At 48.6% G+C, this 23017-nt stretch overlaps 7 protein-coding genes and 2 non-coding genes across 9 annotated transcripts; 7 read left to right on the top strand and 2 right to left on the bottom strand.

The window, feature by feature from the left end:
* The first annotated feature begins 781 nt into the window (after positions 1-781).
* METBIDRAFT_t232 lies at positions 782-853 on the top strand. The gene has a single exon. It is a non-coding gene; the product is annotated as a tRNA-Pro (tRNA).
* A 1788-nt stretch (positions 854-2641) lies between these two features.
* Positions 2642-2713, top strand: METBIDRAFT_t233. Its single transcript has one exon. It is a non-coding gene; the product is annotated as a tRNA-Pro (tRNA).
* Positions 2714-3240: 527 nt separating this feature from the next.
* Positions 3241-4164, bottom strand: METBIDRAFT_79720 (3-methyl-2-oxobutanoate hydroxymethyltransferase; the record flags this gene model as incomplete). The annotated part of the gene is made up of 1 exon (XM_018859117.1): positions 3241-4164. One exon carries the CDS (start codon positions 4162-4164, stop codon positions 3241-3243), a length of 924 nt encoding a protein of 307 aa, XP_018709695.1.
* A 1690-nt stretch (positions 4165-5854) lies between these two features.
* On the top strand, positions 5855-7544 carry GLO1 (lactoylglutathione lyase). The gene has a single exon (XM_018856276.1). It carries the CDS (start codon positions 6236-6238, stop codon positions 7214-7216), a length of 981 nt encoding a protein of 326 aa, XP_018709694.1. The 5' UTR covers positions 5855-6235; the 3' UTR covers positions 7217-7544.
* A 426-nt stretch (positions 7545-7970) lies between these two features.
* Positions 7971-8327, top strand: TTR1 (dithiol glutaredoxin; the record flags this gene model as incomplete). Its single annotated transcript, XM_018858080.1, has 1 exon — positions 7971-8327. One exon carries the CDS (start codon positions 7971-7973, stop codon positions 8325-8327), a length of 357 nt encoding a protein of 118 aa, XP_018709693.1.
* A 1908-nt stretch (positions 8328-10235) lies between these two features.
* On the bottom strand, positions 10236-10676 carry METBIDRAFT_13472 (uncharacterized protein; the record flags this gene model as incomplete). Its single annotated transcript, XM_018854371.1, has 1 exon — positions 10236-10676. The coding sequence occupies one exon, from the start codon at positions 10674-10676 to the stop codon at positions 10236-10238; it is 441 nt and encodes a 146-aa protein (XP_018709692.1).
* A 978-nt stretch (positions 10677-11654) lies between these two features.
* Positions 11655-12995, top strand: PTC6 (type 2C protein phosphatase; the record flags this gene model as incomplete). Its single annotated transcript, XM_018854370.1, has 1 exon — positions 11655-12995. One exon carries the CDS (start codon positions 11655-11657, stop codon positions 12993-12995), a length of 1341 nt encoding a protein of 446 aa, XP_018709691.1.
* Positions 12996-13206: 211 nt separating this feature from the next.
* METBIDRAFT_79715 (putative ATP-dependent RNA helicase) lies at positions 13207-15845 on the top strand (the record flags this gene model as incomplete). Its single annotated transcript, XM_018859116.1, has 2 exons — positions 13207-13232; positions 14036-15845. The coding sequence occupies 2 exons, from the start codon at positions 13207-13209 to the stop codon at positions 15843-15845; spliced, it is 1836 nt and encodes a 611-aa protein (XP_018709690.1).
* A 1166-nt stretch (positions 15846-17011) lies between these two features.
* Positions 17012-22091, top strand: MLT1 (Mlt1p). Its single transcript, XM_018856275.1, has one exon. The coding sequence runs from the start codon at positions 17229-17231 to the stop codon at positions 22035-22037; it is 4809 nt and encodes a 1602-aa protein (XP_018709689.1). The 5' UTR covers positions 17012-17228; the 3' UTR covers positions 22038-22091.
* Positions 22092-23017: the final 926 nt, after the last annotated feature.

The following is a 23017-nucleotide window of genomic DNA, read 5'->3' as shown; positions in this document are numbered from 1 at the left end:
GGGCCACACTATAAGACTTATACATGAAAGTTATACCCAGTGTCATAGTACGACTTAACCAATCACGGCTTGAGCCATATCTCCTGGTTCGCATCTGCTTGTGTATTAATTTGTTTCATGTAGAATTGCTATTTTCTTTTTTTTTTTTGGTAGATTCATTCGATTAAAGGAGCAAAAGTATATGACTAATATATATAAAAAACTTTTAAACAGCTCCCAGCTACGTACCAAGTGTCAAAACTCGGCTAGTCCCCTTCCGTTAGTCACAGCCTGGACGGCCATCTTCGCCCGTATCTGTTTACATATTGGATATTACGTCATCGACTCCTAGGATAGGTCTCCTTTAGTAGTCGCCTCAACTAAGATGGCTGTAGCGGACTTAAGGAGCCAACTTCCTGAGACTCACCACGCCTTCTAGTGTATACCTTGAAAATCGTGGTGACGAACCAATTTAATTTAGTTAAGTTCTCCAAAGGTTGTTGGCCGGCTTCAGTTTGTATGGGTGAGGAGGAGCCTTATAATGTATACCTTGAAAATTGTGGTGCCGAACCAAATCAAATTTACAAAGTTCACCAATGAGTCTATCGGAGCCAATATCTCATTTAAACTTACAATTTAGGGCCTCCAACTAATTGGAACATTGGTGAATGCTTTTGAAAACATTATTTCCAAAGAAAGAATGTTTTAGGGCCTTTCAGTTCTTAGTATAAATATAATCATAAAGCTTATACTTTTTGCCTAAGTCAATCTATAATGCGCATTGTTTTATTCAGACACTAGCGGGCACGTGGTCTAGTGGTATGATTCTCGCTTAGGGTGCGGGCGGTCCTGGGTTCGATTCCCAGCTTGCCCCAGCTAGTTTTTTTAAGTAACTCACCAATTGTTTTCTTTTTATCCATCTGAGTCGGCAGAACGTTTGCTATTTGACATAAAGAATAGAGCCTCAGCTACTACAAAGGAAGAACAGATACATTTGAAATTAGGAAATTTGAAGAGTCTATGAAGGCCTGGTGACCCCTTGTTGCATCTTCAGTCCCCTTTAAGATGTGATACATAAGCAACAAACATGATGTTTGGAAGAAAAAAAACACACTCGAGATCACCCTACAGTCCAGAGTCAATTCTCATCAGAAAGCAATTCATAATCGGGTATAGGTAAGGACTTTCAGTCCCAAAAATCGGGGTATTAATTGCAAGAAGAATAAAACTTCTGCCAGCGATGTGCAGATGAATTTACCAAAGAAAAGGTACAGATGCGTCTGCCACGTGCTTAAACTTGAGGTAAGTATCAAATCCAATGATTAAATTAATAAGAACAGTAGAAGATGGACCTACCTATCCCCACCAGACCGTGTCGCCTTATTATCGAGCACAGAGAAAATTTATGCAGGTTGTTCTACATTGAGGAATCTTGTAATGTCGAAGTTTTCCAGCTTTACACTTCTCAAGAAATTGCCTTCTCTTCGAAAGCGAGGCGACATGCATGATGAAGGCAACGTGTCGAACTCGCAGCAAAAAGCAAGATCTAAGTTTAGTTTTAGGGCTATTCATTCAAGATACTAATAGCCAATAGTCACCTAGTCTCTACATGCAGACTTATCAGCAATGAAAATGCCGAGGCCTATCTGTGATTTTGGTCGACACGACGTTTATGACATGTCAATACTCAAAGAGTTGGAGATTCTTAGCAAAGCATAACCTGGCTGGATACAGCAATCGTCGACAATATTGAGCAAGGTTTTTTATTTTGAAGAAAGGGAAAAAAAATATTATGCGGTTGGCAGGTGTGGAATCTGTTGAGTTGCATGTGCCGCCAAAGGAAAGAAATAAGTTACTACCCAAGCGATCAAGAATAAAAATTTGGACAAGAAATTGAAGGCGTTAGCTTGTTCTTGAGCTTGAAATCCTTCTAAATTCAAAAAGGAACTCAAAATACTCTGCATATATTACTTGGTGTTGTTTACATGGTATTTTGCTTCGAAAGACATCTGTACGTTGAATGTCGATGTCCCCCGTAAATTTCTATCACGAGGAATAAAAACCATTTTTGATTGCAAAATCAAGTCTCTAACTTTTTCCTTTAAAAGGAGCGTCATATTAAGAAACAGCTCTGACAGGCGTGAATCACGTGAAGCTTGGAGCACCGCAGGGGACTGAAAGCCATAAAGAAACACCAAGACCTCTTTACAGAGAATGTTAAAAATGCAAACACTGGTAGCAAGAACATTATTTTAGGCAGCTTTTTTTCAAAATGATGAGGCTAGTCCACTTAGTTTGAATGCACTATCACATAAATAAAGTCGTATCGCGTTACGTTTTTTTTTTGGTAGATTCATCTGATTAAAGGGGCAAAACTATATAACATATATATATAAAAAACCTTTAAACAGATCCCAGCTACGTACCAAGTGTCTTAGCTCGGCCCGTCCCCTTCCGTTAGTCACGGCCTGGACAGTCCTCATGGCACGTACCTGTTTCCTGTCTTTTCAAGCCACAGTCAGCCCAAAGATACAATGGACTCTCTGAGTGGGAGCTGAACCGGCCCAATCACAAAGCAGACATCCAATAGAAAACATGCATGTGGCCCTTATGGTAGAAACAATAGCAAGTAGTAAAACTCCTTTCTCCTGAAATCACTAGTGGGCACGTGGTCTAGTGGTATGATTCTCGCTTAGGGTGCGGGCGGTCCTGGGTTCGATTCCCAGCTTGCCCCGACTAGTATATTTTTGCATGAATGGGGTACATTGGCTGAAAAGGGTTGCAAGGATCTAATTTCCGGTGTTGCTTAAATCTGATTTCGCAAGGAAAGTCCCGCTATATTATGTACGTCTATTAAGTGTGCAAAGGTCGTTGTTCCACGATCGGCCCTGTGGAGCTCCCGGATCCCTCGAGCAAGGGCCGAGTGATCTCACATGAAAAGATACGTGAGTGTTTTGGAGGACGGTCCCCGTGATGAGCATGTGGTCCGGTCGAGGCCACGGGTTATGTAGGACCACGTGACTGCCCCACGTTTCCCGGCGCACGTCACCTCAGGCCCAGTCCACGCCCGGCTCGTCTGGAGTTTTCTTCTTCTTTTTTCGTTAGATTGATCTGGACCCGGCTCGTTTCCCGCGAACGACAGTGGATCTTCGGCGGCCCCAGTGCACGTTTCCGGCGCGGCACCCCTAGTGCACGGTTCAGTCCAAGCTGCGCAGCTTGCCGGCATCCGGTCATTTCAGCAAGGCGGAAACACACGCGGGCTCACTGCTTTCTGGCAGCAGACGCATGCTCCCTCACCTTCCGCAACACGTCGCCCTTCATCTTGTACCCATGGATGTCCGGGTCCGGGAAAGCGCCCGTGGCCAAGTCGGCCTTGTACTGCGCCAAAGCAGCGTGCGCGTCGGCGAAGAAACTCGCGTACTGCTTGACGAATTTGGCCGCGGGCTTGTCGCCCATGCCTAGCATATCGGCCATGACAAGGACCTGGCCCGAGACGTGCGGACCGGCCCCGATGCCTATCACAGGCACCGAGACCAGGGCGGTCACGATCTCGGCAAACTTGTTGGGCACGCACTCGAGCACAAGCGCAAACACCCCGGCCGCCTCGAGGGCCCTGCAGTCGTCCAAGATCTGCACCGCACTTTGGAGGCTGTTTCCCTGGAGCCGGTAGCCGCCGGTGGCATGGTGCTTTTGTGGCGCGAGCCCCACGTGGCCCATCACAGGCACGCCGGCCTGCACGATTTTCTGGATGGCGGGGGCCAAGGACGCCCCGCCCTCGATCTTCACGCCCTGTGCACGGCCGTTTTTGACGAGGGCCACGGCCGTGCGCACCGCGTCGGCGTCGCTTGCCTCGAAAGTGCCGAACGGCACGTCCGCCACTACGAACAGGGACCTGTTGCCCCGGGCCACGGCACGCACGTGATACAAGAACTCGTCGAGCCCGATCTCGTTGGTGTCCTCGTAGCCGAGCGCCACCATGGCAAGCGAGTCGCCTACAAGGGTGATGTCTATGTCTGCCTTTTCGGCGATCTGCGCCGTGAGGTAGTCCCAGGCGGTAACGACCGAAATGGGCGACTTCTGTTGGTAGAGCTCGTTGAGGTGCTTCAAGGTCTTGCGGGGCTGCTGCGAATACGCGGAAAACGCGGACCGCGCGGCGCTGAAGCTGCGGGCCGTTTGGCGAAACATACGTGCTGGAGGCGGCCCTGTGTTCAGCGGGAGTCGGTGCTGCTGGCAGGTTCCGGGAGGCTTTCGGAAGGAACATGGATGAGAAATGGGCCGGCTTTAGCGTTCGCGAGCAGAGCCGGCCGGCGCAGTGTGCAGGACACGCTGGAATCTGGGGAAACGAGATTCTGGCGTATTCTTTTGCGCCTGGCGTTGCACGGCGCGTTGGGCGTGGCGTGTTGTTTTACAATTCTGTTGTTTGCTTTGGATGTTGTCCTTTTTTTTTCAAGGGCTCGGTGGACCAGCCTGGGCGCCGGTTATGTAGGAAGCGAGCGCGCAGCTATGGATCTGGTATGAGGGCTCTGGGCTTTGGAAGACGGACCTGGAAAAGATCGAGTGCGGACAGCAGAGCCTTGCTGGGCATGGTGGGATATAAGGCGAAACGGCCAAATGTATCTGGACGAGACGGGCGGGCTTTTCCCGAATGGGCCATATGGGGGTGTGCTGCTTGGGTGCAAAATACCCTGCTTAGAGGAAGGACACCCAGATGCCCTGTCTTTCCGGTACAGGTTTCATGGAAGCGGTGGAAGTCCCACACGAAACCAGTGCTGCTGGCCTTGCGAGTGTTTCTGTCCAAATGGCCTTGCTCCTGTATTTGAGCCCCACTTCATGTCCGACCCGAAACGCCAGTTGGACTCTGGGGGTTTCCCTCTCCGTCGTTGCCTAGGTTTCCACTGCACCATCGGACTGGCGTCTTTGTCTGGAAGGTATCCGACTTCGTATGACCGGGCTTTTTTGCCCTTTAAGGAGCACACAGTGAGCCGGGAAAACAGAGACAAAATATGGAGCGGCTTTATGGACGTCATACACCAAAGCTTTTTTTGAAAATCTTTACGATGATGTTCCTGGCGAATTTGCTCACCCAGGAAATGGACACGCAGCGAGGCGACCGCTCAGATTTTTTCTTTTTTTTTTGGTTTAGAAAACGCCGAAACACGAGCCTCGATTCCTCTCCTGCTGGCATACAGAGTTCTAGTCAAAACGGTCTCAGCAAACGAAACAGCTTTGGTCTTTCGCCCTTTTCGGCTGGTGATGCCTGCAACCCAAAACCTAGTGACCTCCACTGAAATCCTGCAGAGGCATGAACGTCTAAAGTTCACATTGAATACAGATTCGCCGAACAATATATAAGTGTACAAAAATCAAGCGAAAGCCACGTAGGAAGGATGAATTAGACAGCTGGATAGCAAAGTATGTGTTCATGTATGGAATTTTAGTCAGGTGAGATCAAAATGGGAATGGAGTTTTGCTAATCAGCCTGGTGTGCTGTACTAGTGGTATAATGAAATTTCATAGTTGATTTTTTGAGGATAGTAAATTGTCTTCCACTGCTAGATTGCCTTGCACAACCTCATTTTTTGTTTCCTTACTTGGCGCCAAGTGATTAAATTGCATGATAGGGCCTTGAGGCCATATAATAGCCGGAAAACAGGCGTTGTCGATATAATCTGGATATCTGACATCAAGTTTTGGGAGGCTTTTGATACACAGTATTGGCTACTCAGTGAGTAAGACAGCGGCACTTCTGAAGACAAAGTGAATTCCATTCTTAAAAAATATGTATCTTTAGCTTGGGAAAAAGAATGAGAGCTCTGTCGGATTAAGTCGCAAGAAATACGAGAAGAAAGCAAAGAAGTTGGAAAACAAATAAAATTTTAGTATGGAAGCCTTCTGTTTAGCTGAGTTGCCACGGGCACTTAAAAACAATGCTATGTAGATACTCTCTATTACATATTTCGGTCTGGATGTATAGATACTACTGGCCCAAAGGCTCTCCCCTAAGCTAGTGCCAGCGTCCCCGAGCCCGGACATGCATGAAATAAACAAAAAAAATCACTGCCCATTTTGCAAACACACGTCCCGCCAAGCGGCCACCTCCTGTTTATCCTCGGACCGGACGGCGTCTCCTGGAAACCTGCAGAATACCAGCGAGCCCAGGAAGAATCACTCTGCATATATAATGGCCGGTCGGCACGCCATGTTTCGAAGAGCCCAGCTCATCGCCAGACATTTCCATCAAGGCACCCCACACAAAATGGCTGCTTCCGACAAGTCTTTGCTCATGAACCACACGTGCCTCCGGGTCAAAGACCCCAAGGTCAGCGTGCCCTTTTACGAGAAGCACTTTGGAATGACGCTCATCAACCACTTCATCATGGACGGCTTCACGTTGTACATGATGGGCTACAAAAGCGCCACGCCCAAAAACTGGTCCGCCCGGCCCGGCGTGTTGGAGTTGTGCCACAACCACGGCGCCGAAAACGACGCCACCTACAAATTGAACAACGGCAATGGCGACAAATTTAGAGGCTTCGGCCACACCTGTATCACCGTGGACAACATCGAGGCCTGCGAGAAGCAATTGCTTGCCGACGGCGTGCAGTTCAAGAAGAAGTTGAGCGACGGGAGACAGCAGAACATTGCTTTTGTCTTGGACCCCGATGGATACTGGATCGAGTTGGTGGAACATAAAAACAACCACCAGGCCGGGGCCACCGACAAGGCCACGTACCGCTTCAACCACACCATGGTCCGTGTCAAGGACCCCGAAAAATCCTTGCACTTCTACCGCGAGGTGTTGGGCATGAAGTTGTTCTCGAGAAAGGACTTCGAATCCGCCCAGTTCTCGTTGTACTTTTTGGGCTACGACCACGACCCCTCGTTCAAGGAGGGCGAGCTTGGGTACCTCGACCAGTTGGGCCGCGAGGGTGTGGTTGAACTCACGCACAACTGGGGCACCGAAAACGACGATGCTTTCGAGGGCTACCACAACGGCAACTCCACCGAAAACGGCGCGCTCCAAGGCTACGGGCACATCTGCGTGTCGAGTGCCACACCCGGCCAATTCTGCAAGGACATCGAGAACAAATTCGGCGACTCGCTCAACTGGTCCGTCAAGTGGAACCAGGGCAAGATGAAGGACTTGGCCTTCATCCGCGATCCCGATGGATACTCCATTGAGATCATCGGCCACGACATCTTCCATGACTGGGTCGACGGCAGACCTCCCCAGTAGACGCGCTGCTTTCTGTGCCGTATTTTCGCTGGATAGGAAGTAAATTTGCACCTTGAAAGATATTAACGCGACTAATAGATTGGACCTGCGCCTCCAGACTGGTGGAGACTACTGTGCATTGGCCCTTGCTGCGTCTTCTGCCGATTTTCTCTGTTAGCCTTGGCTCATTTTAGTACTCTAGCGTTTTTGTTATATAGAAATACTTCCAAAAGCCTTGGAGAAGACTTGCGCAACTTTGGTGCCGACAACACTGGGCCACTACGCACCATATTACTGTGGCGCGTGGATTCCCAAGCCACTCCCCGGTGTTTATTTATTTCCTTAATTCATGATATTTTTCTTCATTTTTTTTGCAAGTCACCAACACGGTATGGCATGGGACGTTTGCCCCCGGCTTAGAAACTTGCTTGCGCCTCTCTTTTGCCGTCAGCACATGATGTCATGCAGAGCCGCACACTGCACCCAGCTCCGCCGTATCTCCAAAATGAGCCTCAGTCTTATGAGAGTCCGCACAAATGTCGAGATTTCACACACCGAGTCACCAAAATTGATAAGTTCAAACATGCCTGAATAGGCCAGAATAGATGGATAACCATCCGTATCACTATATTGACTGAGCTTTCCAAAAATGCGGGGAGCCACCACAAGAGGCGTGGGTCGTGCACCGCACAAAGACGGCTGAATTTGTAAGCGCACTGCCTTAGCCTCAAGTATATAAGCAGCTGAGCCCGCCATCCTCCTCGCAATATTCATCATGATTTCTTGTCTTAAAAGATTTTTTTCCACCAAACCCACCCCAATGAGCAAAGACACCGTCGCATACGTCCAGAAGTTGATCAAGGAGAAACCAGTCTTCATTGCCTCCAAGACTTACTGCCCATACTGCACTGAAGCAAAGAGAACGATCAAGTCCATCACGCTGGACATCTACATTTTGGAGTTGGACAAGTTGGACAACGGCGCCGAGATCCAAGCTGCTTTGTATGAAATCACGTCGCAAAGAACCGTGCCTAACGTGTTCATCAACGGCGAGCACATTGGAGGCAACTCCGATGTCCAGGCCTTGAAGTCCAAGGACGAGTTGGAGACCAAGATCAAGGCTGCTTTGTAAATCAGTATAATCGGCGCAAGCGTTGATTTGTGAACGTTAATGGTAATAAATTGATATATTCGAGTGAATTGTAGTTGGGCGGAGGTTCTAGGTAGCCCGAATGGGGCCTAGACGGTGGGCCGAGAACTGGGGCTTCTGAGACTTCTTGTTTCTTATCTTTTTTTCTTTCTAAAATGATTGTCTTCTTTTCCAAACTTCTTTTATTAGTTTTGAGTGTTCGGTCGCTGGACCTGAATTTGACCCTACCCGCTGTGGCATGTTTGGGACATTGTAATTTTGTGGTAGATGAATATAAACTTGCCATGGGCCTGCAAGCGGGGCATATGCTCTGGTGCACTTGGTGAGATACAGGCCTGGGAGAAAATGCAATTGCCTTTCGAGTGGCTCCAATGAAAGCTTACGGAATGAGTCAGGCTAAAGCACTGTAAAGGCGCTAGTAGAATACAATCTTGCCAGCTCATGTGAGACTAGTCATCGAAAAGCATCACATGCCCAGCAATGGTTCTCTATATGAATCCAAGAAATTGGCGGCAACAATACGTTTCCCTCAGACCTGTGGTTAATTTTCTTTGGAGTTGCAACAAAAATTGGAATGTACCCGAGGGCTCTTTTCAGATCCAATAAAAAAGCGTGCCAATAGTAGTGAAAGGAGGGTGGGCAGGCCATGCTGTGTAAATATTACTTTTCAGCAAGATAAATCGCTCTATCATACATCACAACACCACAATGCAATAGAATAAAGCAAGATTAAATCAAATTTAACATATCTATGAAAGCTATGTGCTAAGAAGACCAATTAATTTAAACCCTCTGAAGAGAAGCATGTGAGTGGGCCTTTCTGATCATCGGCTCTCTGGTAGTTGAATCACCAATAATACGACTATCGATAGCAAACGGGTTTATTTCAAAAGGCGTGAGGTACCCACTTACGAATTTGACCCATTGTTTATAAAAAGTTCTTCCTAGACCTGATTTATGTATGATCAAAATCAAATTCAACTCAATTGTGCGTTGCTTAGCCTCGATCAGATATTATTTCTTTAAAGTTTCAGCCAGTTTAAGCATTATTTTTGGTTGTGCCAACATATCATTTTTCAAAATCAATGAGTATACTCCTGAATGATTCATGACAACATTGAATTTACCTGAGAATACCTCGGGTATTTGTTACAGTCCCCTTATCAAGCTCGCTTATAAGCTATCTTGAATAAATATTTATGGATTTCGTGAAAGGTACTACAGTGCCATAAGTGCGGGGATCATAGTTTTTGATCTTTTTTTGCCCTCGTTCATCTAGCTACTTAAGTGATTAGAAGTAAAAAACAAGATTACAGTAATTCTCAATATGGTGCTGGGATTATTAATTTTGGTAAATGAATCTAGAATACTTCTGATCCGACAATTATTTCTTTTATGGGTATCCAACACTACAGTGGTACGAGACTTTTGAATGTCATTCTGAGAGTACGAATGCGTTATGCCTGGTCAGAATCTGATGTTCCAGCCGATTAAACAAACTTTTTTATAAAGTAAATCAATTTCCTTGACTGTGAAGGATATCATCACGTGCAATAAGCCCTTAGTATCTATTTCAAAAGCGTAACTGTTCTTTATTCACATAAGAGCGTGAAAGTTTTTACTTTAGGAATTCTCACATACAACAATCGTTTTTGAATACTCTTCAATGCAATAAGTGGATATTATATTACTCAATAATTTGGGTCACGCCATAGATCACCTGAGGATTATACATGGACACAATCCTCAAGAAGACTTGGAGAAAAGCTTAGCCAAAGTCGCATTTTACGAGGTAGTGAACTGATCTGCCTGTATTACTTCACGCGTGTTGAAGTATTGAGACAATGATGATTATTGGTCTGTCTCGAAAAACCAAGGCTAACAGTGATATCAATTAAAGCATATTTTACTTATAGAAATAATTTTCCATTGCAAGCTCGCTCGATCTTGTGAGCTGTTTGCATTCTTCTGAGATGGGCTTTTAGAATAATATACCGCTACAGCCATAGAATGTTCAATTTCCGGTTGCGAGATATACGACAGAGATAATTCAGACCAGTGGCCAGAGGTATGGCGACAGCACTTCGCTTCTCTGGTTGGTGTTTCAGAGCCACGGGCTGTCATTTGACATGACAGGTCTCTGTTTTCGTTGGCGAAGAACATGAAGGCAGACAAATACATCTTTGGGGCATCAGGGTCCTCCTGTTTTTGGCCGACTTCTTTTTCTGGGAGACTTCTTTTATTCAGTAGACATATCTGAACAGTTTGTACTTCGTGATGTCTAGCAGCCTTGCTAAGAGAAGACGAAATTTGCAACCCGCGCTCGCTCATGAAAGACCAAGGCGCTAGAGAACATACCCACTACATTTACTTTGGAGGGGTGTGAAAAAAATGAGGCAGAAAACACAAGCAGGCTCTTTTTGGTGAGGCGTTAAAGACACGATATCCTGCAATGATTTATAGAGATCTGTTGTGAGGTGAGTCACCGTTTGCAGCCCTTTCGGACCGGCTGTTTTTGTGTTCTTCTTTGGTTGGTGGGCAGTAAAGGTATCTGCAACAACAATCTGGCACAACATATATGATGCAAATGGTAAGGATATAGATTGTCTGTGCTCATGAAATTATTTTGTTTGGGAAGGCTGACTTTGATTCCCGTGGTTTTGCTTGGAGGTTGATACTGGATTATAGTGTGGTTTACTACGAGGACGAGTTATAGATCTCAGAAAGAGACCTCAGACAGAAACTTCGGAAAAGACTTAAAGAAAGACTGAAGAGAGAGGCTTCAGAAAAGACTGAAGAAAAGACTTAAGAATGAGACTTCAGAAAAGACTGAAGAAAAAGACTGAAGAAAATGAGTGAAGAAAATCACCTAAAATCACCTAAAACCACCTGAAAACCACCTGAAAACCACCTCTAAATGACCTCAAAATGACCTCAAAATGACCCAAAATGACTTCTAAAAAAGACGTCAAAAAATAATTCAGCAGAAAAAGACCTAAAAAAGACCTCAAAGAAAAGAGACGAAGAAGCAAGCGGCCCGTACGCGGCGTTGTCCTCGCGGTTCCCGGCCCCGCCCAATCACCAAACAAACCGCGCCCAGCCAACTGATCCGCACCATGCTAACTTATCGCTAACTTATCGCTAACTAATCGCTAACTTCTCGCTAACTTACCCACACCAAGCTATCCAAACCACCGTTCCCGCTGCAGGCAACTCGCCAGCCTCCGCCACCACCACCACCCTTCATCCTTAACCACCCTCCACCTCACCCAAAAAAAACGTGGCCCGCAGCCGCCCTCTTACTCTACAATGAGGCCCGCGCTGCTCGCCAGGCCCCTTCCGCCTTGCCGCCCAGCAGTCCGCCACGTGTCGGACTCCATTCGGCTCACGCCCATCGACCGGTCGCAGAAGCCCGCGCGCTCGTCCGCGGACCTCGTGCCGCACCGGTCCTACCGCTTGCGCGTGCCGCTCTTGAAAAGCCCGTCGCACTTGGGTCACTACTCGTCGCGCGGCAACCGCCTCTCCAACGAGGACACGTACAGCGCGTGCGTACTCGACTTGGCCGGGCGCACGGTGTTCAGCTTCGCCGTTTTCGACGGCCACGGCGGCAGCCAATGCCTGCGGTTTCTCCAGGCCCGCCTCGCGGGCTTCGCGGAGGGAGCATCGCCGCTCGTGGCCAGCGGGCCCGCGGGCGACGCGGCTCGCTCCGCGCTCTTGCGCAAGTACAAGGACGACATCGGCGGCTACTGGCGCCGCTGGTTCCGGCACAAGGACGCCAACCTCGAGGCGCTCCGGCACGCCGCGCCGCAGGTGGCAGCGTTGCAGAACATCGCGGTGCCGCCCGATGACTTGATGCTACGGCTCCCGTTGGCGCACCTCGCCGCGGACTACGGCTTCTTCGCCCAGGACGACAACGCGCTGGGCTCCACGTGCACGGCCGCGTACTTGGAGACCGTGCACGCCGGCGACAAGGGCGCGTTCCTGCCCGTGTATGAGAGCCACTTCTTCAACCGCAACACCGTGTCGCGCTTGACCGTGGCGCAGGTGGGCGACACCAAGGCCATCTTGGTGGACCGCCACGGCGCGGCGCACGCGCTCACGCAGGCCCACCACCCGTCCAACCCGGCCGAGGCCGCGCGCCTCCGCCGCTACCTGGCCAGCCACTTCATGACCGACTCGTTCGGCGAAGAGCGCTTCGTGTCCTTGGCCAACACGCGCGCGTTCGGCGACCTCCAGTTCAAGGAGATGGGCGTGACGGCTGAGCCAGACGTGGCGCAGATGGTCGTGGGCGACGCGCACACCATCCTGGCCACGCTCACGCCCGCAGAGATCGCGGCCCACACGGTCGGCGGCCTCGGCGGCGACGAGGCCTTCCTCCTCTTGTGCACGGACGGCGTCACCAACGAGCTCACGGACCAGGAGATCGCGGACATCGTCATGGTCAACTTCAACATGCGCGGCCACCTCGCGGCCTCGCCGCAGTCGTGCGCCGAGGAGGTGGTCAGGTTCGTCGAGTACATTGGCGGCGACGACAACGCCACGTGCATCGTGCTCCGGCTCAGTGGCTGGGGCCGCTGGCCGCTCCGCGACCGCACGGGCCTGTTGCGCCAAGAACGCTTGGACGCGTACCAGCCGCGCGACCGCGGCTGACCTGCGGCCGCCAGTTCTATGGGTGTTGCCAGTTCTATGGGTGTTGCCAGTTCTATGGGTGTTGCCAGTTCTATGGGTGTGGCTGCCGGCTCTACGGGCGGGCCCGGGCGTTCCGGATCCTTCATTGTGTATATACAAGACCTAGTTCTTCGAGTACTTGTACACGAACTTCTTCCGCGTGGCCGCAAACTCGCCCAACTTGTTGCCGACCATGTCCTCGGACACCTCGAACTCGACGTACTCCTTACCGTTGTGCACCTGGAACTTCAACCCGACGAACTGGGGGAGAATCGTGCAGCTCCGCGCGTTGGTGCGGATCGCCGTCTTGGACTTCATTGCTTCCGCGATCGGGAGGGGCACCACGTGGGGGCCCTTCCAGGCCGACCGGCCTTTGAGAAGAGTGAATGCCGCTCTCATGCTGTTTTGGTGCTGTTTTGGTGCTGTCTATGCGGGGCACTTGAAGGCTCTAGCAGGAACCCGGGTTATCTGGTTAGACGCGCGTCTGCGGAAATCAGAGGTTCTAAAAATGTGGGCTGGCTTAAGCAGCGAAAAAGACTCGGCAATCAACGAGTCCTGGTTCTGGGGGAGCAAACGAAATGCAGACGCCACGGCTTGTGGCTGGGACCAAGCTCATTGGCCCGGCCGTCTCATTTTTTCCACTGCCAGGCCGGCGCGCGCACGTGACCCGCGGCCTCGCGCCCTGGGCCTGAGGCCCCGGCCCATCTCATCGCATCTCAACCCGTCTGCGTGCCTTTGCCTGTATTGTCATTGTCCATGTTTGCGCCGAGATTCGATCCCAATGCCGCGGTGGACGACAAGCCGCGCGCGCCCCGCAAGTTGCTCAGCCGGAAGCGGAAGATGGCTGCGGCCGACATCCGCGACTCGTCCGATGACTCGCTGAGTGATTCGGAGGCTGGCCCGCCAAGTCGGCTCGATGCGCTGGGATTTGAGGCGGCCGCCAGCGGGGCTAGGCCCAGCACGGCGTTCGATTCTGCTGAGGGCTCCAGCAGCAGTGACAGCAGTGACAGCAGTGACAGCAGTGACAGCAGTGAAAGCAGTGACAGTGATCAGGATACTGACCAGAAAGGTGGCCAGGATCGTGACCAAGAAAATGACCAGGGAAGCGATCCAGAAGCCAAGACCGCCTCGCGGGCCCCGCAGCACCACAACCCAAGCCAGGACGCGGCACGGGTCTCTGTGCCAGATCCTCTTCCCCAGCCCTTCAGTGAAGACAGCAATGCGCCACCAAACGACCATGACATGGACGTGGATAGCGGGGCACCCGAGGAGACTCCGGGCCCCGCCAAACATGCCAGCATCCTCAAGAAGTTTGCCAAGTCCACGCAGAACCAAGACGTGTCCGAGTCTGAGTCGGACACTGAGATGGAGGACGCAAAGGACTTGGCCCCGATGCCGCAGCCCGAGCTACCCCGCGACCGGCACTTAGTGTCGCACCAGTTCCACCAGAAGAACTTGGAGTGGTTGGCGTCTCCGACGTACTCGCTGCCCGAGGTCACCCGGCCGTTCTCCGAGTTCGGCATATCGCCCAAGATCCTAGCGAACCTCACGGCGTTGGGCTTCAGCAACGCGTTTTCCGTGCAGGTGGCCGTGCTCAACGAAGCCATGAGCGACCTCCGCAAAAACAAGCTCGCGCCGGATTTCCAGGGCGACATCTTGGTCAACGCGTCCACCGGGTCCGGCAAGACTTTGGCGTACCTGATTCCAATCGTGGAGGCGCTCCACACGCGTGTCGTGCCGAGGTTGCGGGCAATCGTCTTGGTGCCCACTAAGCCGTTGATCAACCAGGTCGCAGCCACCCTCAGAAGCGTGTCCAAAGGCACGGTCTTGTCCATCGTGTGCCTCACCAACGATAAGTCCATCAAGGACGAGGGCACCAAGATCTCCAGGAACGAGCCGGACATCATCGTGTCTACCCCCGGGCGGTTGGTGGACCACTTGCTCAACGGGTCCATTCTGATGCAGGCGCTCCGGTTCTTGGTCATCGACGAGGCCGATCGATTGCTCAACCAGTCGTTCCAGAACTGGTGCGAGGTGGTGGTCTCAGCCATGGAGAAGTGCGCCCGGCATTCGGAGAACACGGGCACGGTCTGGAAGTTGCAGCCGCAAAAGATGATCTTCTCCGCCACGCTCACTACTGATGCGGGCAAGCTCTCGCTCTTGAAGTTCACCAAACCCCGCTTGATCGTGGTCAACTCCAAGGAGCAGCTCGTCAACGAGATGTTCTCGGTGCCCGCCACTCTCCAGGAACACAAGTTGAGATTCAGCTCGCACAAGTCTGCTTTGAAGCCGCTTCTTCTCGCTAAGTTTTTGCTCCACACCAGAAAGCTCCAGTCCGTGCTTGTCTTTGCCAAATCCAATGATGCTACTCTCAGGTTGGCGCGTATATTGAACGATCTCTTTTCGCAGTTGGCGCCGGAGCTCAAGACCAATGTTGCGTTCATCAACGCCACCAACAACATGTCGTCGGTGCGGAAGAGAATCTTGCGGGACTTTGCGGACGGCAACATCAACGTATTGGTCGCAACGGACTTGATTGCCCGTGGTCTCGATGTCTTGTCCATCACCGACGTCGTTAATTACGATGTTCCCAATTCGTCTCGTGAATATGTGCATAGAGTCGGTCGTACTGCCCGAGCCAACCACAAGGGTGAGGCCTTTACCTTCTGTTTCGGTAACGGTGAGAGCAGGTGGTTCAACAATATCATGGTCGATGTTGCGCGAGTCGAGCCTATTATCGAGTTAGAAGAGGAGCCGGTGCTGGAGCTCGAAATGACAGTCTACAAGAGGGTCATGGCGGAGTTCCAGGAGTCGATGAAAAACGAAGGCTAAGAACGATATCACTACGATATCACTGGACCGATATCATTGAAGAACGACCGGGAGCCGAGGGTCTTCGATGAAGTGGACATGTTCGATAATTCTTGCAGAGAACCCTGGAAATCGAGCACGCCATCGCAAGCTCGAACAATGCCCCGGTGACTAATCATTAAAAAATAGAAATGGAGGAGTCTCGCGAAGTGCAGTGGAATCACGGCAAACATTCTGTGACTACAAAGGGATTGCGGGGCCAAGGCCGGATATGACTCACCTCATTTGCACATTCTAATTTAGGCTCGGCCGAGTACTTTTCAGGGCCGCCCCCACGCGTCATGTGCATGAAGGAATAAAACTACGACAACTACGGACTCTTTGTCAGGCTGAGGGTCACCGCCATTTTGGAGGCCTGCTCCGAGCTGGATTGCAATTGGACGCTGACTTTTAGCCTGAATACTTGATTTAAAAGCATCACGCAATGAATCTAGACAGGCGTATCAATTCTCTGCGACTCGTATCTTTACATCGAGGCACGCCGCGCTGCCGCACGGCTCTGAGGTATAGAGAAGTAAAAACATGGATTTCCCTGTCCGCCTGCTGCAGGAGCCGCCAGCAGAGCCGCCAGCAGAATCACCATACGGTAAACATAGCAAAGCTTCTCCAGCCATGCTTGTTCCATAGAGTTGAAAAGTAAATTTGCCTTTCAGATTCTGGCTGAATAGCGAAAGACACTGGATTCATTCACATCTGTACCATACTCATGCCTTGGTTGGTTTCTGCAGTAGTTTCCCTGAGATGAGCCGATGCAGCATAAAGAAAGCGGCAGGGCCATGGCTCCTGACCATTTTTTTTTATGTGTTTCGACTGAGGAGATTCGCATATATCCAGTCTGCAATATTCAATTGGAACAGGTGCGGTGAAGCGCACCCTTGCAAGCGGAACAGATCCATCCACTTCTCTGAGATCGATCGTGTAAGCAAGGTGCGACGAAACGTTCCCGATTAAAATACATAGACCAAAGAGATCGGCTTTTTCCCATGTTTCTTTCATTCACTAAAAAACTATTTGCCACCAAGTTTCCGTTCATCTCGAATGGAGGCTCATGTCATGGCGCGCTTATCGTCGTGTCTGCACATTGCAGCCGGCACCGGGCGATACTCTATTTCTATAAAAAGGATTGTCAATCCACCAGCTTTCCATCTTTTGCAAATTTCAGCCCATCTGCGATTCTCAAGAGAAGCATAATTGCAGAACTCCTCTGTCGTCTTCACCCGGGAACAGTGTATACGAAGCTGCGTTCCACACGCCCAACCCATCTGCTGCAATCGGCTTCGCAACCTCAGAGCCCTCACAAATTTTTCCGATATCTGGACCCAATTTCCGCCCATCGCCAGGAAAATGGATCCACACCAAATCCTCCAGATTTCTCCCCTGGAGAAATTCAACCGAAATACATGCGCTCTTCTTGATTCCCTCCGCAATCCCCTATATGACGCTCTGCAAAACTATTTGAACCCATGCTTCCTAGCCTCGGCCGTGTTCTATGTGCAAGGTGCCATTGGATTAGTTATGACCATCCAGATATTCACGCTTTTGTTTCGAAATTCCTACGGAATCTATAGAATCAAATACTCCTTCGGAAACCCGTGGAATATTCGAAGCGTGGGTGTGCTTCATTTTTTCAGGCTCACCTGTGCGTTGTTGCAGACGCTCCTATATGCTGTGCTCATAATGTTGAACCCAAAAACTGCAACTCTGCCATTTTCCGATGCCAAATTTGCCGGGCTTTTGGCACTGTTTTCTGTTACGCTCTTCTTTGTGATTCCTTTGCATTTTTTGGAGACTACACGGTCTGCTGTGGGCCACGGCTCGCTCATTACATACTGGTTATTTTCTACCATAGCATTTGCCATCATTCTAGTGCTGGACTTTGTGTCACCCTACAAAGTGTATATCCCGGCTCACGACAAGTCAGCACATGCCCTTGCCTATACACTGGAGGTCTTAGTACTTGTGAACGCCGTCTGCTCCTTCGTTTTCGAGGTCTACTTGTACTCTCCGTCGGCAGAGCTAAAGGACTACTTTGAGTTGAATGACTGGGACATCTACACCGTCAAGAACTTGATTTACACCTTGACATTCAAATGGCTCGAGCCCATTTTGCAGAAAGTCGAGCGCGAGCATACCATCGAAGTGACCGAAATCCCCAACACGATCGTTGAGTTGAAGAGCGACGTGACCATTAGTCAGGTACGTGAAAGCTGGGCCTACGAGTTGAAAAGAGCCGCCTGGTGGAGAGACAGAAGACTCAGAAAGAAAAAGAACCCTTCACATAAAGACAGTCAGGTGCAGCCTTCGTTGTTCCTTACTTTGTTGCGTGTCCACTACCAAACGCTTGCGCTTGGTTTCTGTGGTGAGATCGTGGATATCACTTGCGCGACTCTTGCTCCGTTTTTGCTCCAAGGGTTTATTCTTTTCATCTACGAATCATCAGATCTCTCGGGTGACGAAGTGGCGCCTCCGGTGATCAGAGGCTTTGCCTTTGCATTCGGCATCTTTCTTTGCTCATTCATCAAGTTCATTTCCTTCAACCAGTACTTCATAACCTTCTTCCGGTGTTCTTTTAGCATCAAGTCTGCCATGACCTGCTTGATTTACGAGAAGGCACTCAAGTTGTCCCCAGAGGCGAAAAAAGAAAAGTCCACCGGAGACATTGTCAACCATGTTGCTGTGGATGTGAACGACATTGCATCCAGCCTTGAAACTTGCTCCGATGCTGTGGCCATCCCTTTGAGGTTGTTTTTTTGCTTGGCCGCTCTTCACAGGCTTTTGGGAAATGCCATGTGGGCTGGCTTGGCCACAACCGTCATCTTGGTTCCTTTGAGTACGCGTATCACGACAATGATATATTCGCTTTACAATACTCAAATGGAATATAAAGATGCCAGGACACGTTTGACCAGCGAAATTCTTAACTCAATCAAGAGTATCAAACTCTACTCGTGGGAGACCCCTATGTTGAAGAAACTCGACGAAGTAAGAAACAAGAAAGAGCTCGTCAACCAAAAGAAAATGGGAATATACAATGCTGGCTCTACTTTCTTGTGGGGTTGTATTCCTTTTGTCATTTCGTGTACAGTGTACTCAGTCTACGCCACGGTCATGAAACAGACATTAACCCCCTCTGTCATCTTTCCTGCTCTATCTTTGTTTTCTCTTTTGACAGAGCCTGTCACCATGCTCCCTGCTATCTTCTCAAATATCATGGAAGCCAAGGTTGCATTGGAAAGAATGTCTCATTACTTCATCTTGGACGAAATTGAGAAGGGCATTGTCCACAGATCTTACAAATCACTCCGTCCAAACGACACCAGTGTAGAGATAAAGCTGGCAAATTTTGTGTGGTCTTCAGTCATAGCAAAAGAGTTAGACGAGGCTGATGAGCTGAACTATGCTTTGAGAGATATCAACTTCACTGCCAAAAAAGGGCAATTGACGTGTGTGGTTGGAAGAGTTGGTGCTGGTAAAACCACCATTCTCAAAGCACTCATTGGTGAAATTCCCCTTGTTGATGAAAACGATGCTTCTGTTTCTGTCAATGGTACCGTTGCCTATTGTTCTCAAAACCCATGCATTTTAAACACTTCCATCAGAGAAAACATTTTGTTTGGAAAGAGATACGATGCGGGCTTTTACAAAAAGACAGTTGATGCCTGCCAATTGACTAGCGACTTTGAGGTTTTACCCAATGGCGATGCAACCTTGGTTGGTGAAAAAGGCATTTCTCTTTCCGGTGGGCAAAAAGCCCGTGTTTCTTTGGCACGTGCGCTTTACTCAAGAGCTGATGTATATCTATTGGATGATGTCTTGTCAGCCGTTGATGCACATGTTGGGAAGAAAATCACCAAACAAGTACTAAGCTCCACTGGTTTGCTTTCCACAAAGACCTTAATTCTCGCCACCAATTCCATGAAAATTTTGCGTTTAGCGCATGAGACTGTTTTCTTGGAAAAAGGCAGGATTACCGAACGTGGCACATTCACGGAACTTATGCAAAAAGGCGGTGAAGTTTCAAAACTCATGAACGAATTTGCTCAAGAAGATGACGAAGAAAAGACTGGTGAGAATGATAATGTGGAGACGGATATTGAACAAATCGCAGAATCTACTGAGTCTAGCGATAGTGAAGACCTTCTCATGTCAAAGCCATATCAACCAGTGACTTTGGCTGAGGTTGAGGACTTGGGTGAAGCTGCTCTTACGAGAGTCATGACCCATCACACTATTGGAGCAACCAGTGCAGTTTCTTTTGGCCATGAGTACATTTTTGAAGATGAGTTTCACACAAAGCAAAGTTCCTTGGAAAACAAGGAAAATAAAGAACAAGGCCACGTGAAATGGAAGGTATATCTTGAGTTTCTTCGTGCTTGTAATTGGATCTACATCGCCATCTGGTGTTTGTTCTTTTGGGCGGTCGTGGGAATGAACATCATAGGCAACTGGGTTTTGAAATACTGGTCGGAGAAAAACCTTGTTAGTGGGCACAATGTTTCTCCCACCCTATTCTTGTCTATCTACGCTTTTACTGGAGTTGCTGGTGGCTTCCTCACGTTCGCAAGTGCGTATATTATTTGGACATTTAGTGCGGTGAGAAGCTCCATGTATTTCCATGACAAAATGGCCAACAGTGTCTTGAGATCGCCGATGGCCTTTTTCGATACTACTCCAATTGGCAGGATCTTGAACCGATTTTCAGACGATATATCTGTATTAGACCAGCAAGTGCTTTGGTCTCTCACTATGTTTGTCTCCTTCTTGATAGAGTGTTTCACTAGACTTGCCATTGTGGTATTTAACTTACCTTTCATGTTGGTTGTCATAGTATGCTTGCTATTCCTCTACAACCACTTCAGAAATAAGTTCATGCCTGCTTCAAGAGAGCTCAAAAGACTCAAGTCAGCACTGCGAAGTCCAGTCTTTTCTCATTTACAAGAGTCTATCAATGGTGTGGAGACAATAAGAGCTTACAATGAAGACGAGAGATTCATTCACTCCAACAGAATTAAAGTTGACAACGTTACAAAGATTGATTGGACCATTCAGGGCTGTAACAGATGGTTATCGATGAGACTCCAATTCATTGCTGCTTTGATTGTTCTCTTCTCGTCTATGATGATATTGTACGGTGTTCACTCCGGAAGAGGCCTTAGTCCTTCTATGGTTGGTTTTCTTATGACATATGTCTTCAGTTCCACAAGCACTCTTAATGCGATCATCAGATTATGGGCAGAGGTTGAGACCAAAGCTGTCAGTCTTGAACGTTTGATTGAGTATGGTAACTTACCATCTGAGGCAGAGATGATTATTGAAAACAACAGGCCTGATAGTCATTGGCCTGCCACGGGTGAAATTCATTTCAAAGACTACAGTACGAGATATCGTGAGAACTTGGATCCTGTCTTGCGCAACATTAATTTGGACATCAAGCCAGCCGAAAAGGTGGGTATTGTCGGAAGAACAGGAGCGGGGAAAAGTTCTCTTACTCTTGCCTTGTTCCGTATTGTCGAGGCAACCACCGGCCAAATTGATATCGATGGAATCAACAGTGGCACTATTGGTCTTTTCGATCTCAGGACTCAGCTCAATATTATTCCACAAGATGCACATGCCTTCGAAGGCACCGTGAGAGAGAATTTGGACCCATTCGGACTGTACTCTGACGAGACCCTTTGGAAAGCTCTCGAAATGGCGCATCTCAAAGAGCATGTGGAGTCCATGAAAACTACTTTGAAGAAAGATGACAAAAAGACTGATGAAAATGGCAAAGAGCTTGAACAGCAAGTAGGACTTGACGCCAGAGTTGTTGAAGGTGGATCCAATCTTTCTTCGGGCCAGAAACAACTTTTGTGTCTTGCGCGTGCATTGTTAAAGGAATCCAAGGTTTTAGTCTTGGATGAAGCAACAGCTGCTGTGGATGTTCAAACTGACAAAATCATTCAAGAAACAATTCGCTCCGAGTTCAAAGACAAAACCATTTTGACTATCGCACATCGTTTGGATACCATCATGGACAGCGACAGAGTTCTCGTGTTAGAAAGAGGGATGGTAAAGGAGTTTGACACACCTCAGAACTTGCTTGAAGACACTAAAAGCGAATTCTATTCATTGTGCAAAGAGGGTGGATATCTCGATAAAAAACAGTCTTAGAATTATTTATATGATTAGACTACTATATACCAAGAATAAGAAAATTTATGGCTTAATGTGAGATGTAGTGTGAGCTTTAATTGGAATACCGCCAACGGATATACCAATAACAGTATCCTTGGCTTTATTGATGAGACTGTCAATCTGTGTCGAGAAAATTGTTGTTTAAACAAGTCGCCGCATTCTCCAAGAGCACCTTATTTGTGGTTAAGCACATCTAGGTATTGCTTTTCGGTTTTCAATAAAGGTATTTACCGTACTTTGCAGGTGAAAGGAACTCTTTTGTTTTCTGGTGGAGTAATCTGATTTGAAAGAGGAGACTATATGATAATATATAAAGAAGCTTTGAACTATTTTTTCAAAAAAAAACATCGTCTTATAGGGCGTCACTGGAGAGAAGTAAAACCCCACCACTAACGAAAAACTAAAAAGAAAAAACCTATAATAAATCGCATCATTGGCTCAGGTGAGAAGGCGCGAGCAACAATTCACGAAATCTCCCAAAGAGGATGTAAGAAGACTTCTGCCCATAACCAATGTCAACCACTTAAATGTAATTAGCTGAATATCATCGGTCCATAGGATATGTTTCCCTGAGGGCCCGTGACCATAGCTCATTTGACACGGCGGAAAGACGTACATTTGTCTTTGCCTCCTGGTCCCTAAGCAAATAAACCCTGCGAACGACTTTATCAGACCCAAGTAAGGTTTCTTGAATTGTCAAGGGAAATATTAAAAGGAGCTAGCATCTCCCTTAAGTGCATTGGAGCTTGAAAGCCGATCTTTTGCCACAAAATGTGCACAATCTCACACTCATTGTAAAGGTGGGCTAACTTCTGATCGCAGGGTATCAGTCAACACCATTATATATTTTTCCTTTTCCAATTCCGTACTGTCCTTTTTTTTTTTTTTTGGTTAGATTCATCTGATTAAAGGGGCAAAACTATATAACGAATATATATAAAAAACCTTTAAACAGC

Source organism: Metschnikowia bicuspidata (genome assembly GCF_001664035.1).
Source record: "Metschnikowia bicuspidata var. bicuspidata NRRL YB-4993 chromosome Unknown METBIscaffold_7, whole genome shotgun sequence".
Taxonomy (NCBI): domain Eukaryota; kingdom Fungi; phylum Ascomycota; class Pichiomycetes; order Serinales; family Metschnikowiaceae; genus Metschnikowia; species Metschnikowia bicuspidata.
The sequence above is the reverse complement of the archived record's forward strand: the minus strand, read 5'-3'. Positions and strand labels throughout refer to the sequence as shown.